General features: G+C 55.3%; 3 protein-coding genes and 3 gene segments (V, D, J or C); all 6 read right to left on the bottom strand.

Annotated features, from left to right (window-relative positions):
- Positions 1 to 4,415: 4,415 nt before the first annotated feature.
- On the bottom strand, positions 4,416 to 6,677 carry LOC134053446 (uncharacterized). Its single transcript, XM_062508467.1, has 3 exons — positions 6,110 to 6,677; positions 4,950 to 5,268; positions 4,416 to 4,518 (listed from the first exon to the last, which is right to left on the bottom strand). Exons 1-3 carry the CDS (start codon positions 6,384 to 6,386, stop codon positions 4,416 to 4,418), a joined length of 699 nt encoding a protein of 232 aa, XP_062364451.1. The 5' UTR covers positions 6,387 to 6,677.
- Positions 6,617 to 9,050, bottom strand: LOC134053445 (immunoglobulin heavy variable 3-43D-like). The segment is given in 3 exon segments: positions 6,617 to 6,693; positions 8,023 to 8,520; positions 8,999 to 9,050. Coding segments are annotated over 3 exon segments (627 nt in total).
- A 2,961-nt stretch (positions 9,051 to 12,011) lies between these two features.
- On the bottom strand, positions 12,012 to 13,608 carry LOC134053444 (immunoglobulin iota chain-like). Its single transcript, XM_062508465.1, has 3 exons — positions 13,557 to 13,608; positions 12,708 to 13,071; positions 12,012 to 12,261 (listed from the first exon to the last, which is right to left on the bottom strand). The coding sequence occupies exons 1-3, from the start codon at positions 13,606 to 13,608 to the stop codon at positions 12,012 to 12,014; spliced, it is 666 nt and encodes a 221-aa protein (XP_062364449.1).
- Positions 13,609 to 14,175: 567 nt separating this feature from the next.
- On the bottom strand, positions 14,176 to 16,326 carry LOC134053443 (uncharacterized). Its single transcript, XM_062508464.1, has 3 exons — positions 15,887 to 16,326; positions 14,691 to 15,039; positions 14,176 to 14,383 (listed from the first exon to the last, which is right to left on the bottom strand). The coding sequence occupies exons 1-3, from the start codon at positions 16,161 to 16,163 to the stop codon at positions 14,176 to 14,178; spliced, it is 834 nt and encodes a 277-aa protein (XP_062364448.1). The 5' UTR covers positions 16,164 to 16,326.
- Positions 16,327 to 16,658: 332 nt separating this feature from the next.
- On the bottom strand, positions 16,659 to 18,787 carry LOC134053442 (immunoglobulin heavy variable 5-51-like). The segment is given in 3 exon segments: positions 16,659 to 16,729; positions 17,800 to 18,297; positions 18,736 to 18,787. Coding segments are annotated over 3 exon segments (621 nt in total).
- A 1,995-nt stretch (positions 18,788 to 20,782) lies between these two features.
- LOC134053441 (T cell receptor alpha variable 4-like) lies at positions 20,783 to 21,709 on the bottom strand. The segment is given in 2 exon segments: positions 20,783 to 21,201; positions 21,658 to 21,709. Coding segments are annotated over 2 exon segments (471 nt in total).
- Between the last annotated feature and the right edge of the window lie 1,727 nt (positions 21,710 to 23,436).

The following is a 23,436-nucleotide window of genomic DNA, read 5'->3' as shown; positions in this document are numbered from 1 at the left end:
AACACCGAAAGCAGTAATATCAGCACGTGGCTTTGCTAAGGGCACACACGGTGCCAGAAGCAGCAGGGCAGCAGAATTATTTGGAAGGCTGAGCTCCCAGTCAAGTAGTGGACAAAATTTTTGTTGTGCACAGAATGGAGCTGAATCAAAATAGACCAGCACAATTTCCTGAGGGCAATAACAGCAGGATAGGCACACCCACGGGGAGAAAACCAGAACTGAACATCGGCATGCGCTGGGGGCAGAAGGACACACAAAACTGAGAGGTGGCATCCCGCACAATAGACTATGAGGCTATGAGACTATGAGACATTGGGGATGGCTGGAGCTTCTTCCTGGCAATGATAAAATCAGAGGCACCCTGGCTGACACATCACTTTCTCTTGTGGATCCATCCAGCACTGCAGCTGAGGCTTCTGCCTTCAGTGCTGCGTTCCTGCCCAATATATCCTGGTGCCTTTCATAGCAATGTTAGCAGAAGAATCCTTCTGTTTGGAATGGGCATGGCCCAAACCTGGAAATGAAAAGGCAGCAGTGCAGGAGATGAAAGCACAGCCCCCAGCATTAGGTGTTTGCATGCACATGAGATTGTGGGGAAATTGTTCCCTCTGCAAATATGTCCTCTAGGCCTGCGGAAATGAAGGGCAGGTAAAAAATGCAGCTCAAAGCCCTGGGATGTTCCCAATTTTTCTTGAGTATTTCTATGGCTACTACATGGATGGAAATACCTAGAAAAATCGAGCTAGAATTAAACCAGAATCATTTATAGAGAGACTATACATGCCAAAGTGCAATCAAGACCTCCCATTGACTCCCAACATTGAGAGTGGAACCCCTTGATTTCTGCATACCTGCGGGAGCTTTGGTGCATTGAACCTTAGTCTCAGACTGAGACAACCGTTTATGTCTGAAGGAATCAACTGCATGGATTTCATGAGTATTGATCTGTCATGAAATCTTGTGATGAACTGTTGCTGATAAGGAGTCTCTCCATATTGGGAAAGAAAACGTCTCTCAGCTCCAGGTATGAAATTTCAAACCCAGAGAGTTGTGTGTGAGTCAGCACTGGCAGACAGACAGAACAATCACCCAGACACAGCTGGAATGAAAAACGTGTTTCCCTTCCCTCCCGTAGCACGGGATCCCTGAAGGCACCTGTGTGCAGAATTGCACAACAGAGATGCAGGCACAGTGAAACTCGGTGCACGCTAAAGGATCCCCATCGGCTCTTCACACCTCTTTCCCAAGGGCTCTTTCCAGCTGCCAGGACACTTGATGAACGACAATCCTCCTCACCACTGCCTCACTCTTCACCTATTGCTCCCAACGCCATGGCCACAATGCTCAGGCACAGACACATAGCAGGGAAGGGCTTTAGTGTGGGCGAGTGGGCTCAGGATGGGCATCTCCCACTCTCAGCAAACTCCAATCGGTCTTTTCCCTGCCACACGGAAACCTTGGAAACACGAGTTGCACAAGCTGACTCTGCCAAGCCCAGCAGCAGCGCTGTGGCCATGGACAGTGCAAGCAGCCTCTCTTTGGCTGCCTTGAGGCTTCTCAACGAGCTCGAGAGGACTAGAGGTGTAGATTTGTGGATGTCTGTGTATCTGTGCGACCTAAGCAAGCTGTTTGTTCTGTCACGAGCGGTGTTTCTGATGAAACCCCGCACTTGCGAGGCTAAAGCAGCAACACATTGCATTGATGTGAAGTAGTGAGTGAACAAAGTTACTAAGATGCTGGTTTACCTAGATTTGAGAGCAAAGTCCACTTGATTATTTCCAGGGGCAGCTAAAGCTGTCACGGAGACTGCCACTGAGTCAAGAGGTTCACAAAGGACTCCCCTGCAATCCAAACTGCTTCTCATTTGGGCAGTTTACGTGCAGCTGCATCCTGGCTTTGTCGCAGCCTTGGTGAATGCTTTTAGTCTAACCAATTCTCTATGCACCATCCATCCTTTCTATCGTTTAGCTAAGATTTCAGGGTTTCCGTGCTCTTCTTGCCAGCTGACACACCAAGTATAAGATGCAGTCAGGATTCCTCAGCCTTGAGGAGTGACCTTGAGTGGTATCCCTGCTAAAGGGAAGATCCTGGTGGGCAGCCCAGGGGCACACAGGAGAGCTGAGTGAGACCTGATGTGTGCACTCTTTCTGGAATGAGATGGCTGAGTGGGAGGCTCAGCCCAGCTGTATTTCCATTGGCAAATGTTGGAACAGGCCTGAGGAGGTGAGCAAGATGGGTGTCTCTGAGCTGTGCTGGTGTTCTGTGTGTGCCCGGAGTGCACGTTAAGAGAGGTGGAGCCGTCATTTCCCAGGTGGGTGGTGTGAGTGGGAATGCATGGGATGTGAACATGGATGTAGTTTGGAGACAACAGTCGCAGGCCTTTGTACACATTCTAGAGGATGGCACGTTGCCCAGAAGGCACAGAGCCCTTTCGGAAGGAGCAAGAGATGTCTTGGGAAGGACCCTGCTGCCCTCCGTGCCTCCCCCAGACCATGTCAGTGAGCACATGGAGCTGAGGCCGGGCGGGGCTGCTTGCTGCTGTCAGGAGCTGAGCTGCGAGAAACCCGCAGTGAGAAGAGGGGCTGAGAGTGGTGGGTGACTCCGAGTGGGAGCTGGAGGTGCCGATGGCGGTGTAAGTGTCGGTTCTGGACCCGGTTTCGGTATCGGTGTCGGTTCCCTTTTCGGTTCCGGTGTCGGTGTCGGTTCCGGTGTCGGTTCCGATGTTGGTGTCAGCGCCGGTTCCGGTGTCGGTGTCACTGTTTGTGCCAGTGTCGGTTCCGGTGTCGGTTCCGATGTTGATGTCAGCGCCGTTTCCGGTGTCGGTGTCACTGTTTGTGCCTGTGCCGGTTCCTCTGTCGGTGATGATGTTCGTGCCGGTGTCGGTTCCGGTGTCGGTTCCGGTGTCGGTGTCACTGTTTGTGCCGGTGTCGCTGCCGGTGTCGGTTCCGGTGTCGGTGTCACTGTTCGTGCCGGTGTCGGTTCCCTTTTCGGTGATGCTGTTCGTGCCGGTGTCGCTGCCGGTGTCGGTTCCGGTGTCGGTGTCACTGTTCGTGCCGGTGTCGGTTCCCTTTTCGTTGATGCTGTTTGTGCCGGTGTCGCTGCCGGTGTCGGTTCCGGTGTCGGTGTCACTGTTTGTGCCGGTTTCGGTTCCGGTTTCGGTTCCGGTGTCGGTTCCGGTGTCGGTGTCGCCCCCCGAGCCCGGGCCCCGGCGGGCGGAGCGGCAGCGCCCCCTGCTGTCCGCGGGCGGAGCTGTGCCCCCGGCCCCGCCCGGCCCCGCCCGCGGCGGTTCGTGCCCGGCCGCAGCCCCGGCTCCTCTGCCCGTGGCCCCAGCGCGCAGTAATACACGGCCGCGTCCCCGCGCCGGGGCCGCCCGAGCCACAGCGCGCTCGAACGCCCGTCCTCCGACACCAAAAGCTTTCCTCCAATGCCCGGCACATCCTTGGAGCCTCTAGCAGTGAATACGAGGAATTCGGGACTTTGGCCCGGCAGCTGACGGTAGAAGTGGATGTAATCGCCGCTCACTTTGCTGGGGTGAGAGCAGCTGATATTGATGCTGATGCCCTCCGTGGTCTCCAGGAATGGGTCCTGCTGTACCTGGGCTCTGCCTGAAGCCACTGCCGGGAACAGAAAAAGGACAAACCTGAAATCCTAGATTGCCCTACAGCAGAGAAGAAAACACTCAAGAAGAGTCAGGACCGTACAGAGCCGGTGAAGAAAACAGTTCCTAGAGGATTTAAAGGCAGGCAGGGACTGAAGTGTGCATTCATCGTTCGCCGGCAGATGAATGCCTAAACGACAGGACAACTAAGGAAAGTCACTTCAGAAAGGGAGGATGTGGGAGAAAGCACAAAAAGACAGAAGTCTGAAGGCATAAGGACTGACACGGTGAGTTACAAAGAAGAAATGCTGCTGAAGGGTTGAACAAATAATTGATTGCTGAGATCTCTGAAAGACTATGGCTCAGAGAAGAGGGAGGGATGAAGAGGAGAACAGTTTCGCGGGATGACGAGTCTAAAGAAGCCAGGCAGGACGGCAGCCTCCAGGGACGTGCGGGAGAAGCCCAGCCCCGGCCGCGGCCCCTCGTCCGCCCCCCTCGCACCGAGCAGCACCGCGGCCAGCGCCGCCAGCCCCGCGCCCCGACCCCGCCGCATCGCGCCGCTCCGCCGGCCGAGCATCGCTGTGCCCTCAGCCCCGGCTCTCTGCTGCGGCCGTGCCGCCTCCTCTCCGACGCCGCCAGCTCCGCCCCGGCCGGCCTCAGCCCCCGCCTCTGCCGGCACCGGCACAACGAGCGCCACCAGGACGTTTGGCACGGCCAGCGACAGGAGACGGCTGTGTCCCATCCCGCACACCACCCACACTGCATCCCGAGCACATCCTTGCTGCACACATCCCTCGCGGCCAGGTGCTGTCAGCACTCAGCTGCACTCGGGCTCCTTCTGAGCCGGGGAATCTGATGTTCTGTTCTGTGCAGGGCCAGAGCAGTGCTCGGTGTCCCTGGCATCGGCAGGGAATTCCCTCCTGATGAGGGACACACACGGACTGACACAGGCTCGTGCACAGCAGTGTGGAGCCATCCACCAATTTGTGCTTCACGTGTGTCCATGCAAACGGGGCTGCTGCAAGAGCACACAGGGCAGGAGCACAGAACCAGCCATGGGCTCTACTGAGAACAAGTGGGGCTAAAATACGCAGGGCTGGAGTGTGCAAGGACAAGGTGCCAGCTACGCACAGGAATGTTGTTTTTCACTTCCAGTCTGCAGTATGTGCAAATGAGTAAAAATTGCCGAAACGACTTTCCCAAGGGAAAGGTTTGAACGGATGGTGGCAAAAGCTTCTGACCATTGTGCAAACATGGGTAAGTCCTGGTGAACACTTGGGTAGATGTGTGTCTCTTCCCCAGTCTCTGCCCCTCATGACACCTCCCCTCCCTCCCTCCGCTGGGTTCTTGCACAGCCGAGGAAGCTCCCTGCACCAGGGTGTCTCGCACAGCACAGAGGTACAGGGCACTGTCAGAGCCCTCCACTTCCTCCACCTTCAGGACACTGTATTTCCCCGTGGTGTTCAGGTGCGTGCTGATACGGCCGATGTGCCTGGGGCCAGTCCCTGCTTGATAGGAGAGCAGCTGGGGGGCTTGGCCTTTCCGCAGCTGGTACCAGAATAGTCCGCCAAAATTACTGCTCTGGTATTTGCAGGTGGTGTGGAATGTGTGTCCCTGTTTCACCATGACTTGTCCATCTTCCTGGGTGACCGTGATCTGCCCCATGGTGCCTGGAAGAAAGGCAATGTCAGCAGGTGCACAGGGAAGGACTACAGGCAGGAAAAGGAAATTGGGTGCAAATCCCTCGAGCAGTAAACCCTCTGTCATGCAGGGAAGTCCTGAGATGGGCGGACAAACAGGCGAGAATTACTTTGGTCAAGGCTTCAGAGCTGTCAGGATCCTGAGAAGAGCTGCTCAGTGGCCCTTCTCCTACTTGACTGCTCAGACGACCTGGGAACAACCTGAATTTTGTGTGCTCAAGCAGACTGAGGATCCCAATGAGGCACAGCAGAAAGTTTCATCCTGCTTCCCCCTCCCTGTCACCTCTGAGAGCTCCTCGATTCTTGAGTAGAATACAAAGCTGAGCTTGGAAAGAGGGAGCCCTGGTTGTGCTGCCAGCCCAGAGAACCCTGGAAGCCGTGGCAGAGCAGTATCAGCCTGGAGGCACAAAAGGACACCCTGTTAATGTCAGTGAAATGAGAACTGTGAGGTGCCTTGGGCAGGTTTGATAGGATCTGAGAATTTACATATAAATGGGAACAATGCAGGATAATAGAGACTGCTTAGACCTTCTGAGGTGTCAGCAGGAGGATGAGAAGAGAGAGGTAGAGAAAGATGGATTGAAGGCCAGAGAAACGATAGAGAAGTGGTCGGAGTTTTCACTCTCTTCCGTTCAAAATCCATGTGTTCTTTGAGGAAACACTCAGAAAACCGCAAAGAGGAAGAGATTTTTCTCAGCCTTTTCACTCTAGCCACTGACATTTCCCAACACGTCCCTAAATGGGCTTTGGGGAGTTTCTTGGGGAAAGAAGAAGAATGAGAGGAGTGCCTTGGGGAGAAGGCAGGACTTACCCAGGAGCTGTGCCAGGAAGACGCTGAGGATGAGATGTGCGAGGTGCATGGCGAGAGCAAGCTGCGTGTTCGCTGAGTGAGGAAGAGTCGGAGAGGACGTGGCAGCCCCGAGATAAGAGAGCTGCCGGAATCGACTGTGGGCGGGAGCAAAGGAAGCAGCAGCGGGAGCGGGCAGAGCGATGGGCTGTCCTTGCCGTGCCTGAAATGCTCCTGCTGGCTTTCTCGCTCGTCCAGCAGCAGCCCCCGTGGCTCGCTCAGCCGCTGGCATTCGGAGCATTCCGTGCCTCTGGGGCCTCAGCCATGGCAAGGGGCTGTTCCCGCTCAGCTCGCACTGCAGTCCTCACCTCCCCGGCTGCAATCGCCAGCTCTGCTGCACACCCCGTGCTGGGCATTTGCGAGCTCAGGGGCTTCTTCCCCGCTGAGATTTCTCACCTGCCTGGGCTCATGGCAGTTTTCTCTGGGAACAGGGGACTCCCGTGTCTCTGCCCCTTCTCCCCCTGCCCTTCTTCATCGGCCTGGGACAAATGCCTCTCTCCCAGGTCCCTCACTCCCAGCGTGGTTTTCTTCTTTCCTCATATCCACTACTGAGTGATCACATACAGGTTATTTTGGTTTCCTCTGAAACGGGTTGGTCACACGAAACTCTTTGGAACGATGTGAACAATGATGCAGGCAATGATAATGGGTGTAATGGGAACATTCTCAGGCAGGTGTTGCCCTGCTCCATGGTTTAGAAGGAGGTATCGAGAGAAGTGGAGGGACCTGAGATGGTCAAAGATTTTCCTGTTCAACGGGCAGGATCAAGCTTTCCCTGCTAAGTCCTTTTTCTAAGGTTGTGCCTTCTTAAGGCATCACAGCAGAGATAAAACGATCAGACATGTTCAGGGAGATGAGCGTTCTGCATTTGTGCTGAGTCAAGAAACCTGCAGCCATCCTTGCTGACCCCAGGGCCACAGCACTGCCGATTGTGCTTTCCTGGGTCTTCCTTTTCCTCTTTCATCATCCCCAACCCTTTGGCTGGTTTGGCTGCACGTGGCTCCATCTCTGTGTCTGCATTCACAGCGTCTTCAGCACATCTGACTCCCTTCTCTCTCCATCCTCCAAGGAACGCTTTGAAGATTCAAATCTCTCACTTTCACGTCTCCTTTGAAGGCTCGGTCGTTCTTCTTATCCTCTCCTCACGTCTCAGATTATGGAGTCACATCATGGTTTCCCATGCAAGGGATCACTTTTGGGGCAATTTGATCCAAGCCCCTGCTCAGAAAGTCTAATAGAGAGCACAACACCCAGGTCATGTTGCGAGGGTTTTTGGAGAACTCCAAGGCTGGAGGCACCACAACTCCACAGGCATTCCTTGGTGAGTGCTCCCTAATCCCACAAGACCGCCTCAAACCTCCATTTTCCTCAAGCTCCTCTTGTCAATTCCTGTCACTGACAAAGTTCAGCCTGAGGCAATTCACAGCAGGTTGCTAATGGCCCTTTAATTAGAAACTGGAGAGCTCTGGGCTCCCTCCTTCTCTCCCTTATCACCTACTGCTACATTGGTGTCATTGTGTGATTTGATCATCGCTTTCCCTTTTCCCTTTCTCTTGGGAAGGTAAATGGGCGTGATGTGAGTCGTGGAGAACCAGACAGTCTGGCCTTTCCCATGGCCTGACTGCGGCCTCTGCTGAACTTGCTCCTTCCACTGAGTTCCTGAAGATGCGGAAAGGCTCCTGTCCCCTAAGGAAATGGGGTCTCTAGGGCAAGTCTCTGGAGTGAAACCTCATGTGTAACTCAGCCTTTACAGTTTCTTCCTCTAGCACTTGCAGCATTGCTCAATTGTGGCATTTGTTCTTCTGGATGTTTGACAGGTTGCTATCGTGAAGGAAAGGGGACCAAGCAGTTTAAGGTGGAAGGTAGGTGTGACAGACCTTTCTGATCCTTTGAAACGCTCGTCAGTTCTAGGAGATTTATTGTATTCCCTCGCAGATATTGTGTAATTTCTGTGGTTCCAGGGACGGCTCGGTGCCGGTGCCGCGCAGCAGCGTCAGCCGGGAGAGGAGCGGCCCCTGCCGGCCCCGCCCGGCCCCGCCCGCGGCGGTTCGTGCCCGGCCGCAGCCCCGGCTCCTCTGCCCGTGGCCCCAGCGCGCAGTAATACACGGCCGCGTCCCCGCGCCGGGGCCGCCCGAGCCACAGCGCGCTCCAGCTCCGGTCTGCCGACACCCACAGCTTTCCTCCGATGTCCGGCAGCTCTTTGGAATTTTTCAAAATGACTGCAAGCGGTTGGGGTCCTCGGCCGGGCAGCTGACGGTACCAGTGGATATAATCATTGATCTGGATTTTGGGATGCGAGCAGTTGATGTTGATTCCGGTACCCTCGGTGGTCTCCAGGAATGGGTCCTGCTGTACCTGAGCTCTGGCCACAGCCACTGTGTGGAAGAAAAGAACAATTATTTTTCTGTAAAAAAGAATGACATGCAGGGCGTGATGGGAGAGGAAGACAGGTCAGAGCGAACCGGGGTATGTTCTGATAAGAAAGTTGGGAGGGATTGTCTCACTGAGCATGTTTGTGTGAGGTCAAGAATCTGTGAGCGTGTTTTGAGGACAAATCAGAACGAAATGAGAAAATACACTGGAAGAGGGGAGCGGACGGATGGATGGATGGAGGGAGCGATGGATGGAGGGAGGGGGGGAGGGAGGGAGGGAGGGAGGGATGTATAAATAAGTGATGTAAAGAACACACAGTTGGAAGCAATCACTTCAAGTAGGGAAGAACGTATGAAGGTACAGAACGGGACAAAGGGTAGATAGGAACTGAAAGAGAACACGAGGGTAAGAGATGAATGTCGGGCTGGGCCGATCTCACATATCCCGCTGCCCCGGACCCCCCGGCCGCCCCCCTCGCACCGAGCAGCACCGCGGCCAGCGCCGCCAGCCCCGCGCCCCGACCCCGCCGCATCGCGCCGCTCCGCCGGCCGAGCATCGCTGTGCCCTCAGCCCCGGCTCTCTGCTGCGGCCGTGCCGCCTCCTCTCCGACGCCGCCAGCTCCGCCCCGGCCGGCCTCAGCCCCCGCCTCTGCCGGCACCGGCACAACGAGCGCCACCAGGACTTTTGGCACGGCCAGCGACAGGAGACGGCTGTGTCCCATCCCGCACACCACCCACACTGCATCCCGAGCACATCCTTGCTGCACACATCTCTCGCGGCCAGGTGCTGTCAGCACTCAGCTGCACTCGGGCTCCTTCTGAACCTGGGAATCTGCTGCTCTGTGCTGTGCAGGGCCAGAGCAGTGCTAGGTGTCCCTGGCATGGTCAGGGAATTCCTTTCCCATGACGGAACACACATGGACGCACTAAGATACAGAAAGGCAGGCGCACATCAGTGTGGAGTCTTTCAGAAATTTGTGCTTCTCACGTGTCGCTGCAAACTCGGCTGCTCCAAGAGCTTGCCAGGCAGGAACACCGTAAGCAGTAATATCAGCACGTGGCTTTGCTAAGGGCACACACGGTGCCAGAAGCAGCAGGGCAGCAGAATTATTTGGAAGGCTGAGCTCCCAGTCAAGTAGTGGACAAAATTTTTGTTGTGCACAGAATGGAGCTGAATCAAAATAGACCAGCACAATTTCCTGAGGGCAATAACAGCAGGATAGGCACACCCACGGGGAGAAAACCAGAACTGAACATCGGCATGCGCTGGGGGCAGAAGGCCACACAAAACTGAGAGGTGGCATCCAGCACAATAGACTATGAGGCTATGAGACTATGAGACATTGGGGATGGCTGGAGCTTCTTCCTGGCAATGATAAAATCAGAGGCACCCTGGCTGACACATCACTTTCTCTTGTGGATCCATCCAGCACTGCAGCTGAGGCTTCTGCCTTCAGTGCTGCGTTCCTGCCCAATATATCCTGGTGCCTTTCATAGCAATGTTAGCAGAAGAATCCTTCTGTTTGGAATGGGCATGGCCCAAACCTGGAAATGAAATGCAGCAGTGCAGGAGATGAAAGCACAGCCCCCAGCATTAGGTGTTTGCACGCACATGAGCTTGTGGGGAAATTGTTCCCTCTGCAAAGATGTCCTCTAGGCCTGTGGAAATGAAGGGCAGGTAAAAAATGCAGCTCAAATCCCTGGGATGTTCCCAATTTTTCTTGAGTATTTCTATGGCTACTACATGGATGGAAATACCTAGAAAAATCGAGCTAGAATTAAACCAGAATCATTTATAGAGAGACTATACATGCCAAAGTGTAATCAAGACCTCCCACTGACTCCCAACATTGAGAGTGGAACCCCTTGATTTCTGCATACCTGCGGGAGCTTTGGTGCATTGAACCTTAGTCTCAGACTGAGACAACCGTTTATGTCTGAAGGAATCAACTGCATGGATTTCATGAGTATTGATCTGTCATGAAATCTTGTGATGAACTGTTGCTGATAAGGAGTCTCTCCATATTGGGAAAGAAAACGTCTCTCAGCTCCAGGTATGAAATTTCAAACCCAGAGAGTTGTGTGCGAGTCAGCACTGGCAGACAGACAGAACAATCACCCAGACACAGCTGGAATGAAAAACGTGTTTCCCTTCCCTCCCGTAGCACGGGATCCCTGAAGGCACCTGTGTGCAGAATTGCACAACAGAGATGCAGGCACAGTGAAACTCGGTGCACGCTAAAGGATCCCCATCGGCTCTTCACACCTCTTTCCCAAGGGCTCTTTCCAGCTGCCAGGACACTTGATGAACGACAATCCTCCTCACCACTGCCTCACTCTTCACCTATTGCTCCCAACGCCATGGCCACAATGCTCAGGCACAGACACATAGCAGGGAAGGGCTTTAGTGTGGGCGAGTGGGCTCAGGATGGGCATCTCCCACTCTCAGCAAACTCCAATCGGTCTTTTCCCTGCCACACGGAAACCTTGGAAACACGAGTTGCACAAGCTGACTCTGCCAAGCCCAGCAGCAGCGCTGTGGCCATGGACAGTGCAAGCAGCCTCTCTTTGGCTGCCTTGAGGCTTCTCAACGAGCTCGAGAGGACTAGAGGTGTAGATTTGTGGATGTCTGTGTATCTGTGCGACCTAAGCAAGCTGTTTGTTCTGTCACGAGCGGTGTTTCTGATGAAACCCCGCACTTGCGAGGCTAAAGCAGCAACACATTGCATTGATGTGAAGTAGTGAGTGAACAAAGTTACTAAGATGCTGGTTTACCTAGATTTGAGAGCAAAGTCCACTTGATTATTTCCAGGGTCAGCTAAAGCTGTCACGGAGACTGCCACTGAGTCAAGAGGTTCACAAAGGACTCCCCTGCAATCCAAACTGCTTCTCATTTGGGCAGTTTACGTGCAGCTGCATCCTGGCTTTGTCGCAGCCTTGGTGAATGCTTTTAGTCTAACCAATTCTCTATGCACCATCCATCCTTTCTATCGTTTAGCTAAGATTTCAGGGTTTCCGTGCTCTTCTTGCCAGCTGACACACCAAGTATAAGATGCAGTCAGGATTCCTCAGCCTTGAGGAGTGACCTTGAGTGGTATCCCTGCTAAAGGGAAGATCCTGGTGGGCAGCCCAGGGGCACACAGGAGAGCTGAGTGAGACCTGATGTGTGCACTCTTTCTGGAATGAGATGGCTGAGTGGGAGGCTCAGCCCAGCTGTATTTCCATTGGCAAATGTTGGAACAGGCCTGAGGAGGTGAGCAAGATGGGTGTCTCTGAGCTGTGCTGGTGTTCTGTGTGTGCCCGGAGTGCACGTTAAGAGAGGTGGAGCCGTCATTTCCCAGGTGGGTGGTGTGAGTGGGAATGCATGGGATGTGAACATGGATGTAGTTTGGAGACAACAGTCGCAGGCCTTTGTACACATTCTAGAGGATGGCACGTTGCCCAGAAGGCACAGAGCCCTTTCGGAAGGAGCAAGAGATGTCTTGGGAAGGACCCTACTGCCCTCCATGCCTCCCCCAGACCATGTCAGTGAGCACATGGAGCTGAGGCCGGGCGGGGCTGCTTGCTGCTGTCAGGAGCTGAGCTGCGAGAAACCCGCAGTGAGAAGAGGGGCTGAGAGTGGTGGGTGACTCCGAGTGGGAGCTGGAGGTGCCGATGGCGGTGTAAGTGTCGGTTCTGGACCCGGTTTCGGTATCGTTGTCGGGGCCAGTGTCGGTTCCGGTGTCGATTCCTCTTCTGGTGTCACTGTCCGTTGTGGGGGCGGTTTTTGGTATCGGTGTCGGTTCACTTTTCGGTTCCGGTGTCGGTGTCGGTTCCGGTGTCGGTTCCGATGTTGATGTCAGCGCCGTTTCCGGTGTCGGTGTCACTGTTTGTGCCAGTGTCGGTTCCGGTGTCGGTGTCGGTTCCGGTGTCACTGTTTGTGCCGGTGTCGGTGTCATTTTTGCGCCGGTGTCGGTTCCGGTGTCGGTTCCGGTGTCGGTGTCACTGTTTGTGCCCGTGTCGGTTCCGGTGTCGGTTCCGGTGTCGGTGTCACTGTTTGTGCCGGTGTCGGTTCCGGTGTCGGTTCCGGTGTCGGTGTCACTGTTTGTGCCGGTTTCGGTTCCGGTGTCGGTTCCGGTGTCGGTGTCGCCCCCCGAGCCCGGGCCCCGGCGGGCGGAGCGGCAGCGCCCCCTGCTGTCCGCGGGCGGAGCTGTGCCCCCGGCCCCGCCCGGCCCCGCCCGCGGCGGTTCGTGCCCGGCCGCAGCCCCGGCTCCTCTGCCCGTGGCCCCAGCGCGCAGTAATACACGGCCGCGTCCCCGCGCCGGGGCCGCCCGAGCCACAGCGCGCTCGAACGCCCGTCCTCCGACACCAAAAGCTTTCCTCCAATGCCCGGCACATCCTTGGAGCCTCTAGCAGTGAGTGCGAGGAATTCGGGACTTTGGCCCGGCAGCTGACGGTAGAAGTGGATGTAATCGCCGCTCACTTTGCTGGGGTGAGAGCAGCTGATATTGATGCTGATGCCCTCCGTGGTCTCCAGGAATGGGTCCTGCTGTACCTGGGCTCTGCCTGAAGCCACTGCCGGGAACAGAAAAAGGACAAACCTGAAATCCTAGATTGCCCTACAGCAGAGAAGAAAACACTCAAGAAGAGTCAGGACCGTACAGAGCCGGTGAAGAAAACAGTTCCTAGAGGATTTAAAGGCAGGCAGGGACTGAAGTGTGCATTAATCGTTCGCCGGCAGATGAATGCCTAAACGACAGGACAACTAAGGAAAGTCACTTCAGAAAGGGAGGATGTGGGAGAAAGCACAAAAAGACAGAAGTCTGAAGGCATAAGGACTGACACGGTGAGTTACAAAGAAGGAATGCTACTGAAGGGTTGAACAAATAATTGATTGCTGAGATCTCTGAAAGACTATGGCTCAGAGAAGAGGGAGGGATGAAGAGGAGAACAGTTTCGCGGGATGACGAGTCTAAAGAAGCCAGGCAGGACGGCAGCCTCCAGGGACGTGCGGGAGAAGCCCAGGCCCGGCCGCGGCCCCTCGGCCGCCCCCCTCGCACCGAGCAGCACCGCGGCCAGCGCCGCCAGCCCCGCGCCCCGACCCCGCCGCATCGCGCCGCTCCGCCGGCCGAGCATCGCTGTGCCCTCAGCCCCGGCTCTCTGCTGCGGCCGTGCCGCCTCCTCTCCGACGCCGCCAGCTCCGCCCCGGCCGGCCTCAGCCCCCGCCTCTGCCGGCACCGGCACAACGAGCGCCACCAGGACGTTTGGCACGGCCAGCGACAGGAGACGGCTGTGTCGCATCCCGCACACCACCCACACTGCATCCCGAGCACATCCATCCACTCCGCCACTGGCAGCACACGGCTGCAGCATTGCCGAGCCTGTCTCCACGGCCGCAAGGCAAAGCTCCTCCTTTTGCCCTCTGCAGCGCTGCTGCGAGCGGCTCTGTCCCGCCTGGGGCCCAGGCCACGGGAGCTGCCAGCCCTGCTGAGCCCCCGCCCGTGTTGTTGGTCCTCACTTCAAGTGAGCATCCAAGCCGGACCGAAACAGCCCTTGCTGGGGCTGACATCTGCATCAGCGGAGCGGGAGCTTTGCAATAGCACGAAAGGGAGGCCTCGGGACACAGGGGCTGCATTTCAGCACCTCTTCCCTGCACACATCTGCAGCGAGCAGCTGCCGTCAGCGCTCAGCTGCACTCGGGCTCCTTCTGAGCCTGGCAAGCTGCTGCTCTGTGCTGTGCAGGGCCAGAGCAGTGCTCGGTGTCCCTGGCATCGGCAGGGAATTCCCTCCTGATGAGGGACACACACGGACTGACACAGGCTCGTGCACAGCAGTGTGGAGCCATCCACCAATTTGTGCTTCACGTGTGTCCATGCAAACGGGGCTGCTGCAAGAGCACACAGGGCAGGAGCACAGAACCAGACATAGGCTCTGCTGAGAACATGGGGGGCCAAAATCAGCAGGGCTGGAGTGTGCAAGGACAAGGTGCCAGCCATGGACAGGGCATATTTTTCTTAAATTCGAGATTGAACGATGTGGAAATGAGTCAAAATAGATTACAATACTTTCCCAAGGGAAATGTCTGGATGGATGGTGGAAAAATTATGAGACCATTGTTCAAACATGGGATGCAACTTGTGGTGAACACTTGGGTGGAGGTGTGTCTCTTCCCCAGTCTCTGCCCCTCATGACACCTCCCCTCCCTCCCTCCCCTGGGTTGTTGCACAGCCGAGGAAGCTCCCTGCACCAGGGTGTCTCGCACAGCACAGAGGTACAGGGCACTGTCAGAGCCCTCCACTTCCTCCACCTTCAGGACACTGTATTTCCCCGTGGTGTTCAGGTGCGTGCTGATACGGCCGATGTGCCTGGGGCCAGTCCCTGCTTGATAGGAGAGCAGCTGGGGGGCTTGGCCTTTCCGCAGCTGGTACCAGAATAGTCCGCCAAAATTACTGCTCTGGTATTTGCAGGTGGTGTGGAATGTGTGTCCCTGTTTCACCATGACTTGTCCATCTTCCTGGGTGACCGTGATCTGCCCCATGGTGCCTGGAAGAAAGGCAATGTCAGCAGGTGCACAGGGAAGGACTACAGGCAGGAAAAGGAAATTGGGTGCAAATCCCTCGAGCAGTAAACCCTCTGTCATGCAGGGAAGTCCTGAGATGGGCGGACAAACAGGCGAGAATTACTTTGGTCAAGGCTTCAGAGCTGTCAGGATCCTGAGAAGAGCTGCTCAGTGGCCCTTCTCCTACTTGACTGCTCAGACGACCTGGGAACAACCTGAATTTTGTGTGCTCAAGCAGACTGAGGATCCCAATGAGGCACAGCAGAAAGTTTCATCCTGCTTCCCCCTCCCTGTCACCTCTGAGAGCTCCTCGATTCTTGAGTAGAATACAAAGCTGAGCTTGGAAAGAGGGAGCCCTGGTTGTGCTGCCAGCCCAGAGAACCCTGGAAGCCGTGGCAGAGCAGTATCAGCCTGGAGGCACAAAAGGACACCCTGTTAATGTCAGTGAAATGAGAACTGTGAGGTGCCTTGGGCAGGTTTGATAGGATCTGAGAATTTACATATAAATGGGAACAATGCAGGATAATAGAGACTGCTTAGACCTTCTGAGGTGTCAGCAGGAGGATGAGAAGAGAGAGGTAGAGAAAGATGGATTGAAGGCCAGAGAAACGATAGAGAAGTGGTCGGAGGTTTCACTCTCTTCCGTTCAAAATCCATGTGTTCCTTGAGGAAACACTCAGAAAACCGCAAAGAGGAAGAGATTTTTCTCAGCATTTTCACTCTAGTCACTGACATTTCCCAACACGTCCCTAAATGGGCTTTGGGGAGTTTCTTGGGGAAAGAAGAAGAAGAAGAATGAGAGGAGTGCCTTGGGGAGAAGGCAGGACTTACCCAGGAGTTGTGCCAGGAAGACGCTGAGGATGAGATGTGCGAGGTGCATGGCGAGAGCAAGCTGCGTGTTCGCTGAGTGAGGAAGAGTCGGAGAGGACGTGGCAGCCCCGAGATAAGAGAGCTGCCGGAATCGACTGTGGGCGGGAGCGAAGGAAGCAGCAGCGGGAGCGGGCAGAGCGATGGGCTGTCCTTGCCGTGCCTGAAATGCTCCTGCTGGCTTTCTCGCTCGTCCAGCAGCAGCCCCCGTGGCTCGCTCAGCCGCTGGCATTCGGAGCATTCCGTGCCTCTGGGGCCTCAGCCATGGCAAGGGGCTGTTCCCGCTCAGCTCGCACTGCAGTCCTCACCTCCCCGGCTGCAATCGCCAGCTCTGCTGCACACCCCGTGCTGGGCATTTGCGAGCTCAGGGGCTTCTTCCCCGCTGAGATTTCTCACCCGCCTGGGCTCATGGCAGTTTCCTCTGGGAACAGGGGACTCCCGTGTCTCTGCCCCTTCTCCCCCTGCCCTTCTTCAGCGGCCTGGGACAAATGCCTCTCTCCCAGGTCCCTCACTCCCAGCGTGGTTTTCTTCTTTCCTCATATCCACTAATGAGTGATCACATACAGGTTATTTTGGTTTCCTCTGAAACGGGTTGGTCGCACGAAACTATTTAGAACGATGTGAACAAATGATGCAGGCAATGATAATGGGTGTAATGGGAACATTCTCAGGCAGGTGTTGCCCTGCTCCATGGTTTAGAAGGAGGTATCGAGAGAAGTGGAGGGTCCTGAGATGGTCAAAGATTTTCCTGTTCAACGGGCAGGATCAAGCTTTCCCTGCTAAGTCCTTTTTCTAAGGTTGTGTCTTCTTAAGGCATCACAGCAGAGATAAAACGATCAGACATGTACAGGGAGATGAGCGTTCTGCATTTGTGCTGAGTCAAGAAACCTGCAGCCATCCTTGCTGACCCCAGGGCCACAGCACTGCCGATTGTGCTTTCCTGGGTCTTCCTTGTCGTCTCTCATCATCCCAACCCTTTGGCTGGTTTGGCTGCACCTGGCTGCATCTCTGTGTCTGCATTCACAGCGTCTTCAGCACATCTGACTCCCTTCTCTCTCCATCCTCCAAGGAACGCTTTGAAGATTCAAATCTCTCACTTTCACGTCTCCTTTGAAGGCTCGGTCGTTCTTCTTATCCTCTCCTCACGTCTCAGATTATGGAGTCACATCATGGTTTCCCTTGCAAGGGATCACTTTTGGGGCAATTTGATCCAAGCCCCTGCTCAGAAAGCCTAATAGAGAGCACAACACCCAGGTCATGTTGAGAGGGTTTTTGGAGAACTCCAAGGCTGGAGGCACCACAACCCCACAGGCATTCCTTGGTGACTGCTCCCTAATCCCACAAGACCGCCTCAAACCTCCATTTTCCTCAAGCTCCTCATGTCAATTCCTGTCACTGACAAAGTTCAGCCTGAGGTAATTCACAGCAGGTTGCTAATGGCCCTTTAATTAGAAACTGGAGAGCTCTGGGCTCCCTCCTTCTCTCCCTTATCACCTACTGCTACATTGGTGTCATTGTGTGATTTGATCATCGCTTTCCCTTTTCCCTTTCTCTTGGGAAGGTAAATGGACGTGATGTGAGTCGTGGAGAACCAGACAGTCTGGCCTTTCCCATGGCCTGACTGCGGCCTCTGCTGAACTTGCTCCTTCCACTGAGTTCCTGAAGATGCGGAAAGGCTCCTGTCCCCTAAGGAAATGGGGTCTCTAGGGCAAGTCTCTGGAGTGAAACCTCATGTGTAACTCAGCCTTTAGAGTTTCTCCCTCTAGCACTTGCAGCATTGCTCAATTGTGACATTTGTTCTTCTGGATGTTTGACAGGTTGCTATCGTGCAGGAAAGGGGACCAAGCAGTTTAAGGTGAAAGGTAGGTGTGACGGACCTTTCTGATCCTTTGAAACGCTCGTCAGTTCTAGGAGATTTATTGTATTCCCTCGCAGATATTGTGTAATTTCTGTGGTTCCAGGCGCGGCTCGGTGCCGGTGCCGCGCAGCAGCGTCAGCCGGGAGAGGAGCGGCCCCTGCCGGCCCCGCCCGGCCCCGCCCGCGGCGGTTCGTGCCCGGCCGCAGCCCCGGCTCCTCTGCCCGTGGCCCCAGCGCGCAGTAATACACGGCCGCGTCCCCGCGCCGGGGCCGCCCGAGCCACAGCGCGCTCCAGCTCCGGTCTGCCGACACCCACAGCTTTCCTCTGATGTCCGGCACATCCTTGGAGCCTCTAGCAATGAGTGCGAGGAATTCGAGTCCTCGGCCGGGCAGCTGACGGTACCAGTAGATCGATTCGCTAGTCTGGATTTTGGGATGTGAGCAGGTGATGTTGATTCCGGTGCCCTCGGTGGTCTCTAGTGACGGCTCCTGCTGTACCTGAGCTCTGGACACGGCCACTGTAGGGGGGGAAAAAAAAACACTCATTCTTTTTAGTAGAAAATAACATGCAGGGGCAAATGGGATAGGAAGAACTACCAGAGCTCACCGGGATTATGGTGTGATAATAAAGTATGGAGTGATTATTTCAATGAGAATAATTCTGCGAGGACAACAATGTATAAGGGGTGTTTTGAAGAGAATCAGAACGAAATAAGAAAAATAGACTGACTGAGGTAGACGGACAGACGGATGGATGGATGAATGGATATAGACGTGAAATAAAGATCGCGCATTTGGAAGCAATGACTTCACGGAGGGAACAAAGCATGAGGGTACAGAAACGGACAGAGGTTAAAAAAGAACCGAAAAGGAACAGGAGGGTAAGAGATGAATGTCGGGCTGGGCCGATCTCACATATCCCGCTGCCCCGGACCCCTCGGCCGCCCCCCTCGCACCGAGCAGCACCGCGGCCAGCGCCGCCAGCCCCGCGCCCCGACCCCGCCGCATCGCGCCGCTCCGCCGGCCGAGCATCGCTGTGCCCTCAGCCCCGGCTCTCTGCTGCGGCCCTGCCGCCTCCTCTCCTCCTCTCGCACGTGTCCACTCCTCTTCTGGTCTCTCCGCCGCCCCCCGCTCCGCCCCGGGGCAGAGCCCTGAGCCGCCGCTGCTCGGCGAGTCCGGGCAGGGCTCGCAGCGGAGACGAGCGCGGTGGGAGTGCGGCTGCGGTCCAGTCTCTGAAAGTCGGAAGCGGCGGGTCGGGATGGATGGCAGGGGTTGGGCTGGTGTCATGAAGCTCAAGATTGACAGTTCCTTGTGTTTCTTTCACTCCCATCATCTTTTTCCTGACATCCCCCCTTGGCTGTCATGTGGGGACTCCTGAATTGTCCTTCAGGGCACTGAAAAGAAATCCACTCTCACAGGATACAGGAGGTGGGCATAAAACCTCAGCCTTACTCCGTGTCTGCGAAACAAATCTGATGCAGCAGAGGGGGGAGCAGCTGTGCACAGGCTGGAGAGTCCTGTCTGTCTGTCTGTGTATCCGTACGTCTCTGTGTCTGTCTTTGTGCGAGCACTCAGTGGCATGATGAAACACTGCAAACGTTTTAAAGAGATGAAGCTAAAACCCCAGCTTGACTCATACCATCGTTGTTGGGGCCGGCAATTGGCAGTAGCAGAACATGATGTTTAGAGCAGCTGGAAAAGGAGGGCCCAGGAAGCAGGGAGTGCATTTCAGCGCCTCTTCCCTGGACAAATCTCCTGCAGGCTGCTACATCGTTGGTCAGCTGCACTCGGGCTCCTTCTGAGTCTGGGAAAATGCTGCTCGGTGATGCTCAGGGCAGAGCAGCAGAGAGCGTGTCCAGTGCAATCAACGCATTTCACTTGTTCATTAACACAATAGGACACACACACACAGGCACACGCACACACACGGACACACGCTCCTGCACACCGGGGTGGATTCATGCACGAATCTGTGCTCCCACATGGATTCCTGTGGACCCTGCCTGGAAACAAGCACACACAAATCAGGAGCACAGGCAAGGACACAAGCAGCCATGGATGCTGCTGAGGAAACCTGGGACCAAGAGCAGCAGGGCTGGAGCCTTGTGGGGAAGGACAAGGAGTCAGGCCAGCCCATGACATAGTTTGTGTACTCGCAGGCTGAACGGAGAGTAAGATGTCCAATGAGGCCTGAACACTTTCCTGAAGGCAGTTTTAACAGGGCAGGATCAAAACCAGCAGCCCAATGCTGACCCATCAGGAGGCAAAAACCGGTCAGCATCAGGGTGAGCAGAGGAGGGAAGAAGGGAGCGTGTATGTGTGTGAATAGAGACGTCTTGGGATGTGCTTCATGCGTGCACATGTCTGGACAGGAATGTTCACGTAGATGGGCGTGCAAAGACTTGGGTGCGGGAGCAGGAATAGGAGTGAGTGTGTGTGTTTGCACATCGGTGGGGACATGCCAGAAGGAGAAGTGTCAGTGCTTGGGTGTGCTTTGGAGATGTGTGTGCACCCACACCTCTTCATAAATGCGGAGCTATGAGTTACTCTTGGGGTGTGTGCAAGCTCCAGAGTGTCTTTGTGATACTGTGAACTCGTGTGTGTGCAGTAGGAGTTCTTTAATTACTTCTTCTTCTACACTTTGTGCTCATTTATTCCCAGGAAGGCTTCAGGGAGGCTCAGCGATGGGATGGAACTGAGGAGAAGCGACTCCATTTCAAATGAGGGCAAATAGGCACGGGGAGTGAGAGCCCTTTCCCTGTTATTTGATCAGGTCCCCTTCCTCACCGAGCAAGGAGCCGAAATCTCCGGAGCGTTTCTTTGGCCGCCAATACGCTGAGAACTACCTTGCCAGATTGCCGTGACCGCAGATGAGATGTTCCTGTCCAGCAGAATCGTTTTGTACTCCTTGCAGGGCAGCATCCCCGTGCTCGGAGGGGGCTGTCGTGGAAGGCCAAGCCGTGTGCCGGGGCCGTGGTGTCTCCGGGCCGGGGTCCCGCGGGTTCAAGACGCGGCTCGGTGCCGGTGCCGCGCAGCAGCGTCAGCCGGGAGAGGAGCGGCCCCTGCCGGCCCCGCCCGGCCCCGCCCGCGGCGGTTCGTGCCCGGCCGCAGCCCCGGCTCCTCTGCCCGTGGCCCCAGCGCGCAGTAATACACGGCCGCGTCCCCGCGCCGGGGCCGCCCGAGCCACAGCGCGCTCCAGCTCCGGTCTGCCGACACCCACAGCTTTCCTCCGATGTCCGGCAGCTCTTTGGAATTTTTCAAAATGACTGCAAGCGGTTGGGGTCCTCGGCCGGGCAGCTGACGGTACCAGTGGATATAATCATTGATCTGGATTTTGGGATGCGAGCAGTTGATGTTGATTCCGGTACCCTCGGTGGTCTCCAGGAATGGGTCCTGCTGTACCTGAGCTCTGGCCACAGCTACTGTGTGGAAGAAAAGAAAAATCCCTTTTCTTTAGAAAAGAATGACACGCAGGACTTGATGGGAGAGGAAGACAGGTCAGAGCGAACCGGGGTATGTTCTGATAAGAAAGTTGGGAGGGATTGTCTCACTGAGCATGTTTGTGTGAGGGCAAGAATCTGTGAGCGTGTTTTGAGGAAAAATCAGAACGAAATGAGAAAATACACTGGCAGAGGGGAGCGGATGGATGGATGGAGGGAGCGATGGATGGAGGGAGGGAGGGATGCATAAAGAAGTGATGTAAGGAACACACAGTTGGAAGGAATGACTTCAAGTAGGGAAGAACGTATGAAGGTACAGAACGGGACAAAGGGTAGATAGGAACTGAAAGAGAACACGAGGGTAAGAGATTAATGTCGGGCTGGGCCGATCTCACATATCCCGCTGCCCCGGAACCCCCCGGCTGCCCCCCCTCGTACCGAGCAGCACCGCGGCCAGCGCCGCCAGCCCCGCGCCCCGACCCCGCCGCATCGCGCCGCTCCGCCGGCCGAGCATCGCTGTGCCCTCAGCCCCGGCTCTCTGCTGCGGCCGTGCCGCCTCCTCTCCGACGCCGCCAGCTCCGCCCCGGCCGGCCTCAGCCCCCGCCTCTGCCGGCACCGGCACAACGAGCGCCACCAGGACTTTTGGCACGGCCAGCGACAGGAGACGGCTGTGTCGCATCCCGCACACCACCCACACTGCATCCCGAGCACATCCTTGCTGCACACATCTCTCGCGGCCAGGTGCTGTCAGCGCTCAGCTGCACTCGCGCTCCTTCTGAACCTGGGAATCTGCTGCTCTGTGCTGTGCAGGGCCAGAGCAGTGCTCGGTGTCCCTGGCATGGTCAGGGAATTCCTTTCCCATGACGGAACACACATGGACGCACTAAGATACAGAAAGGCATGCGCACATCAGTGTGGAGTCTTTCAGAAATTTGTGCTTCTCACGTGTCGCTGCAAACTCGGCTGCTCCAAGAGCTTGCCAGGCAGGAACACCGTAAGCAGTAATATCAGCACGTGGCTTTGCTAAGGGCACACACGGTGCCAGAAGCAGCAGGGCAGCAGAATTATTTGGAAGGCTGAGCTCCCAGTCAAGTAGTGGACAAAATTTTTGTTGTGCACAGAATGGAGCTGAATCAAAATAGACCAGCACAATTTCCTGAGGGCAATAACAGCAGGATAGGCACACCCACGGGGAGAAAACCAGAACTGAACATCGGCATGCGCTGGGGGCAGAAGGCCACACAAAACTGAGAGGTGGCATCCAGCACAATAGACTATGAGGCTATGAGACTATGAGACATTGGGGATGGCTGGAGCTTCTTCCTGGCAATGATAAAATCAGAGGCACCCTGGCTGACACATCACTTTCTCTTGTGGATCCATCCAGCACTGCAGCTGAGGCTTCTGCCTTCAGTGCTGCGTTCCTGCCCAATATATCCTGGTGCCTTTCATAGCAATGTTAGCAGAAGAATCCTTCTGTTTGGAATGGGCATGGCCCAAACCTGGAAATGAAATGCAGCAGTGCAGGAGATGAAAGCACAGCCCCCAGCATTAGGTGTTTGCACGCACATGAGCTTGTGGGGAAATTGTTCCCTCTGCAAAGATGTCCTCTAGGCCTGTGGAAATGAAGGGCAGGTAAAAAATGCAGCTCAAATCCCTGGGATGTTCCCAATTTTTCTTGAGTATTTCTATGGCTACTACATGGATGGAAATACCTAGAAAAATCGAGCTAGAATTAAACCAGAATCATTTATAGAGAGACTATACATGCCAAAGTGTAATCAAGACCTCCCACTGACTCCCAACATTGAGAGTGGAACCCCTTGATTTCTGCATACCTGCGGGAGCTTTGGTGCATTGAACCTTAGTCTCAGACTGAGACAACCGTTTATGTCTGAAGGAATCAACTGCATGGATTTCATGAGTATTGATCTGTCATGAAATCTTGTGATGAACTGTTGCTGATAAGGAGTCTCTCCATATTGGGAAAGAAAACGTCTCTCAGCTCCAGGTATGAAATTTCAAACCCAGAGAGTTGTGTGCGAGTCAGCACTGGCAGACAGACAGAACAATCACCCAGACACAGCTGGAATGAAAAACGTGTTTCCCTTCCCTCCCGTAGCACGGGATCCCTGAAGGCACCTGTGTGCAGAATTGCACAACAGAGATGCAGGCACAGTGAAACTCGGTGCACGCTAAAGGATCCCCATCGGCTCT

Source organism: Cinclus cinclus, chromosome 24, assembly GCF_963662255.1.
Source record: "Cinclus cinclus chromosome 24, bCinCin1.1, whole genome shotgun sequence".
Lineage (NCBI taxonomy): Eukaryota > Metazoa > Chordata > Aves > Passeriformes > Cinclidae > Cinclus > Cinclus cinclus.
This window is presented reverse-complemented; position numbering and strand designations above follow the sequence as displayed.

What these genes read in the sequence shown, in the direction of transcription:
- LOC134053446 (XM_062508467.1), bottom strand. Translation starts at nt 6,386, where the DNA reads ATGCTCCGAATGCCAGCGGCTGAGCGAGCCACGGGGGCTGCTGCTGGA. An exon ending in CTTCCTGGCACAGCTCCTGG is followed by an intron (nt 5,269 to 6,109) that starts GTAAGTCCTGCC and finishes CCTTTCTTCCAG; the next exon opens with GCACCATGGGGCAGATCACG. An exon ending in CAGGGAGCTTCCTCGGCTGT is followed by an intron (nt 4,519 to 4,949) that starts GCAAGAACCCAG and finishes GTCCCTCATCAG; the next exon opens with GAGGGAATTCCCTGCCGATG.
- LOC134053444 (XM_062508465.1), bottom strand. Translation starts at nt 13,608, where the DNA reads ATGCGGCGGGGTCGGGGCGCGGGGCTGGCGGCGCTGGCCGCGGTGCTG. An exon ending in GCTGGCCGCGGTGCTGCTCG is followed by an intron (nt 13,072 to 13,556) that starts GTGCGAGGGGGG and finishes TGTTCCCGGCAG; the next exon opens with TGGCTTCAGGCAGAGCCCAG. An exon ending in CGGGCGGGGCCGGGGGCACA is followed by an intron (nt 12,262 to 12,707) that starts GCTCCGCCCGCG and finishes CACAACGGACAG; the next exon opens with TGACACCAGAAGAGGAATCG.
- LOC134053443 (XM_062508464.1), bottom strand. Translation starts at nt 16,163, where the DNA reads ATGCTCCGAATGCCAGCGGCTGAGCGAGCCACGGGGGCTGCTGCTGGA. An exon ending in CTTCCTGGCACAACTCCTGG is followed by an intron (nt 15,040 to 15,886) that starts GTAAGTCCTGCC and finishes CCTTTCTTCCAG; the next exon opens with GCACCATGGGGCAGATCACG. An exon ending in AGGGGAGGGAGGGAGGGGAG is followed by an intron (nt 14,384 to 14,690) that starts GTGTCATGAGGG and finishes GTGCTCTTGCAG; the next exon opens with CAGCCCCGTTTGCATGGACA.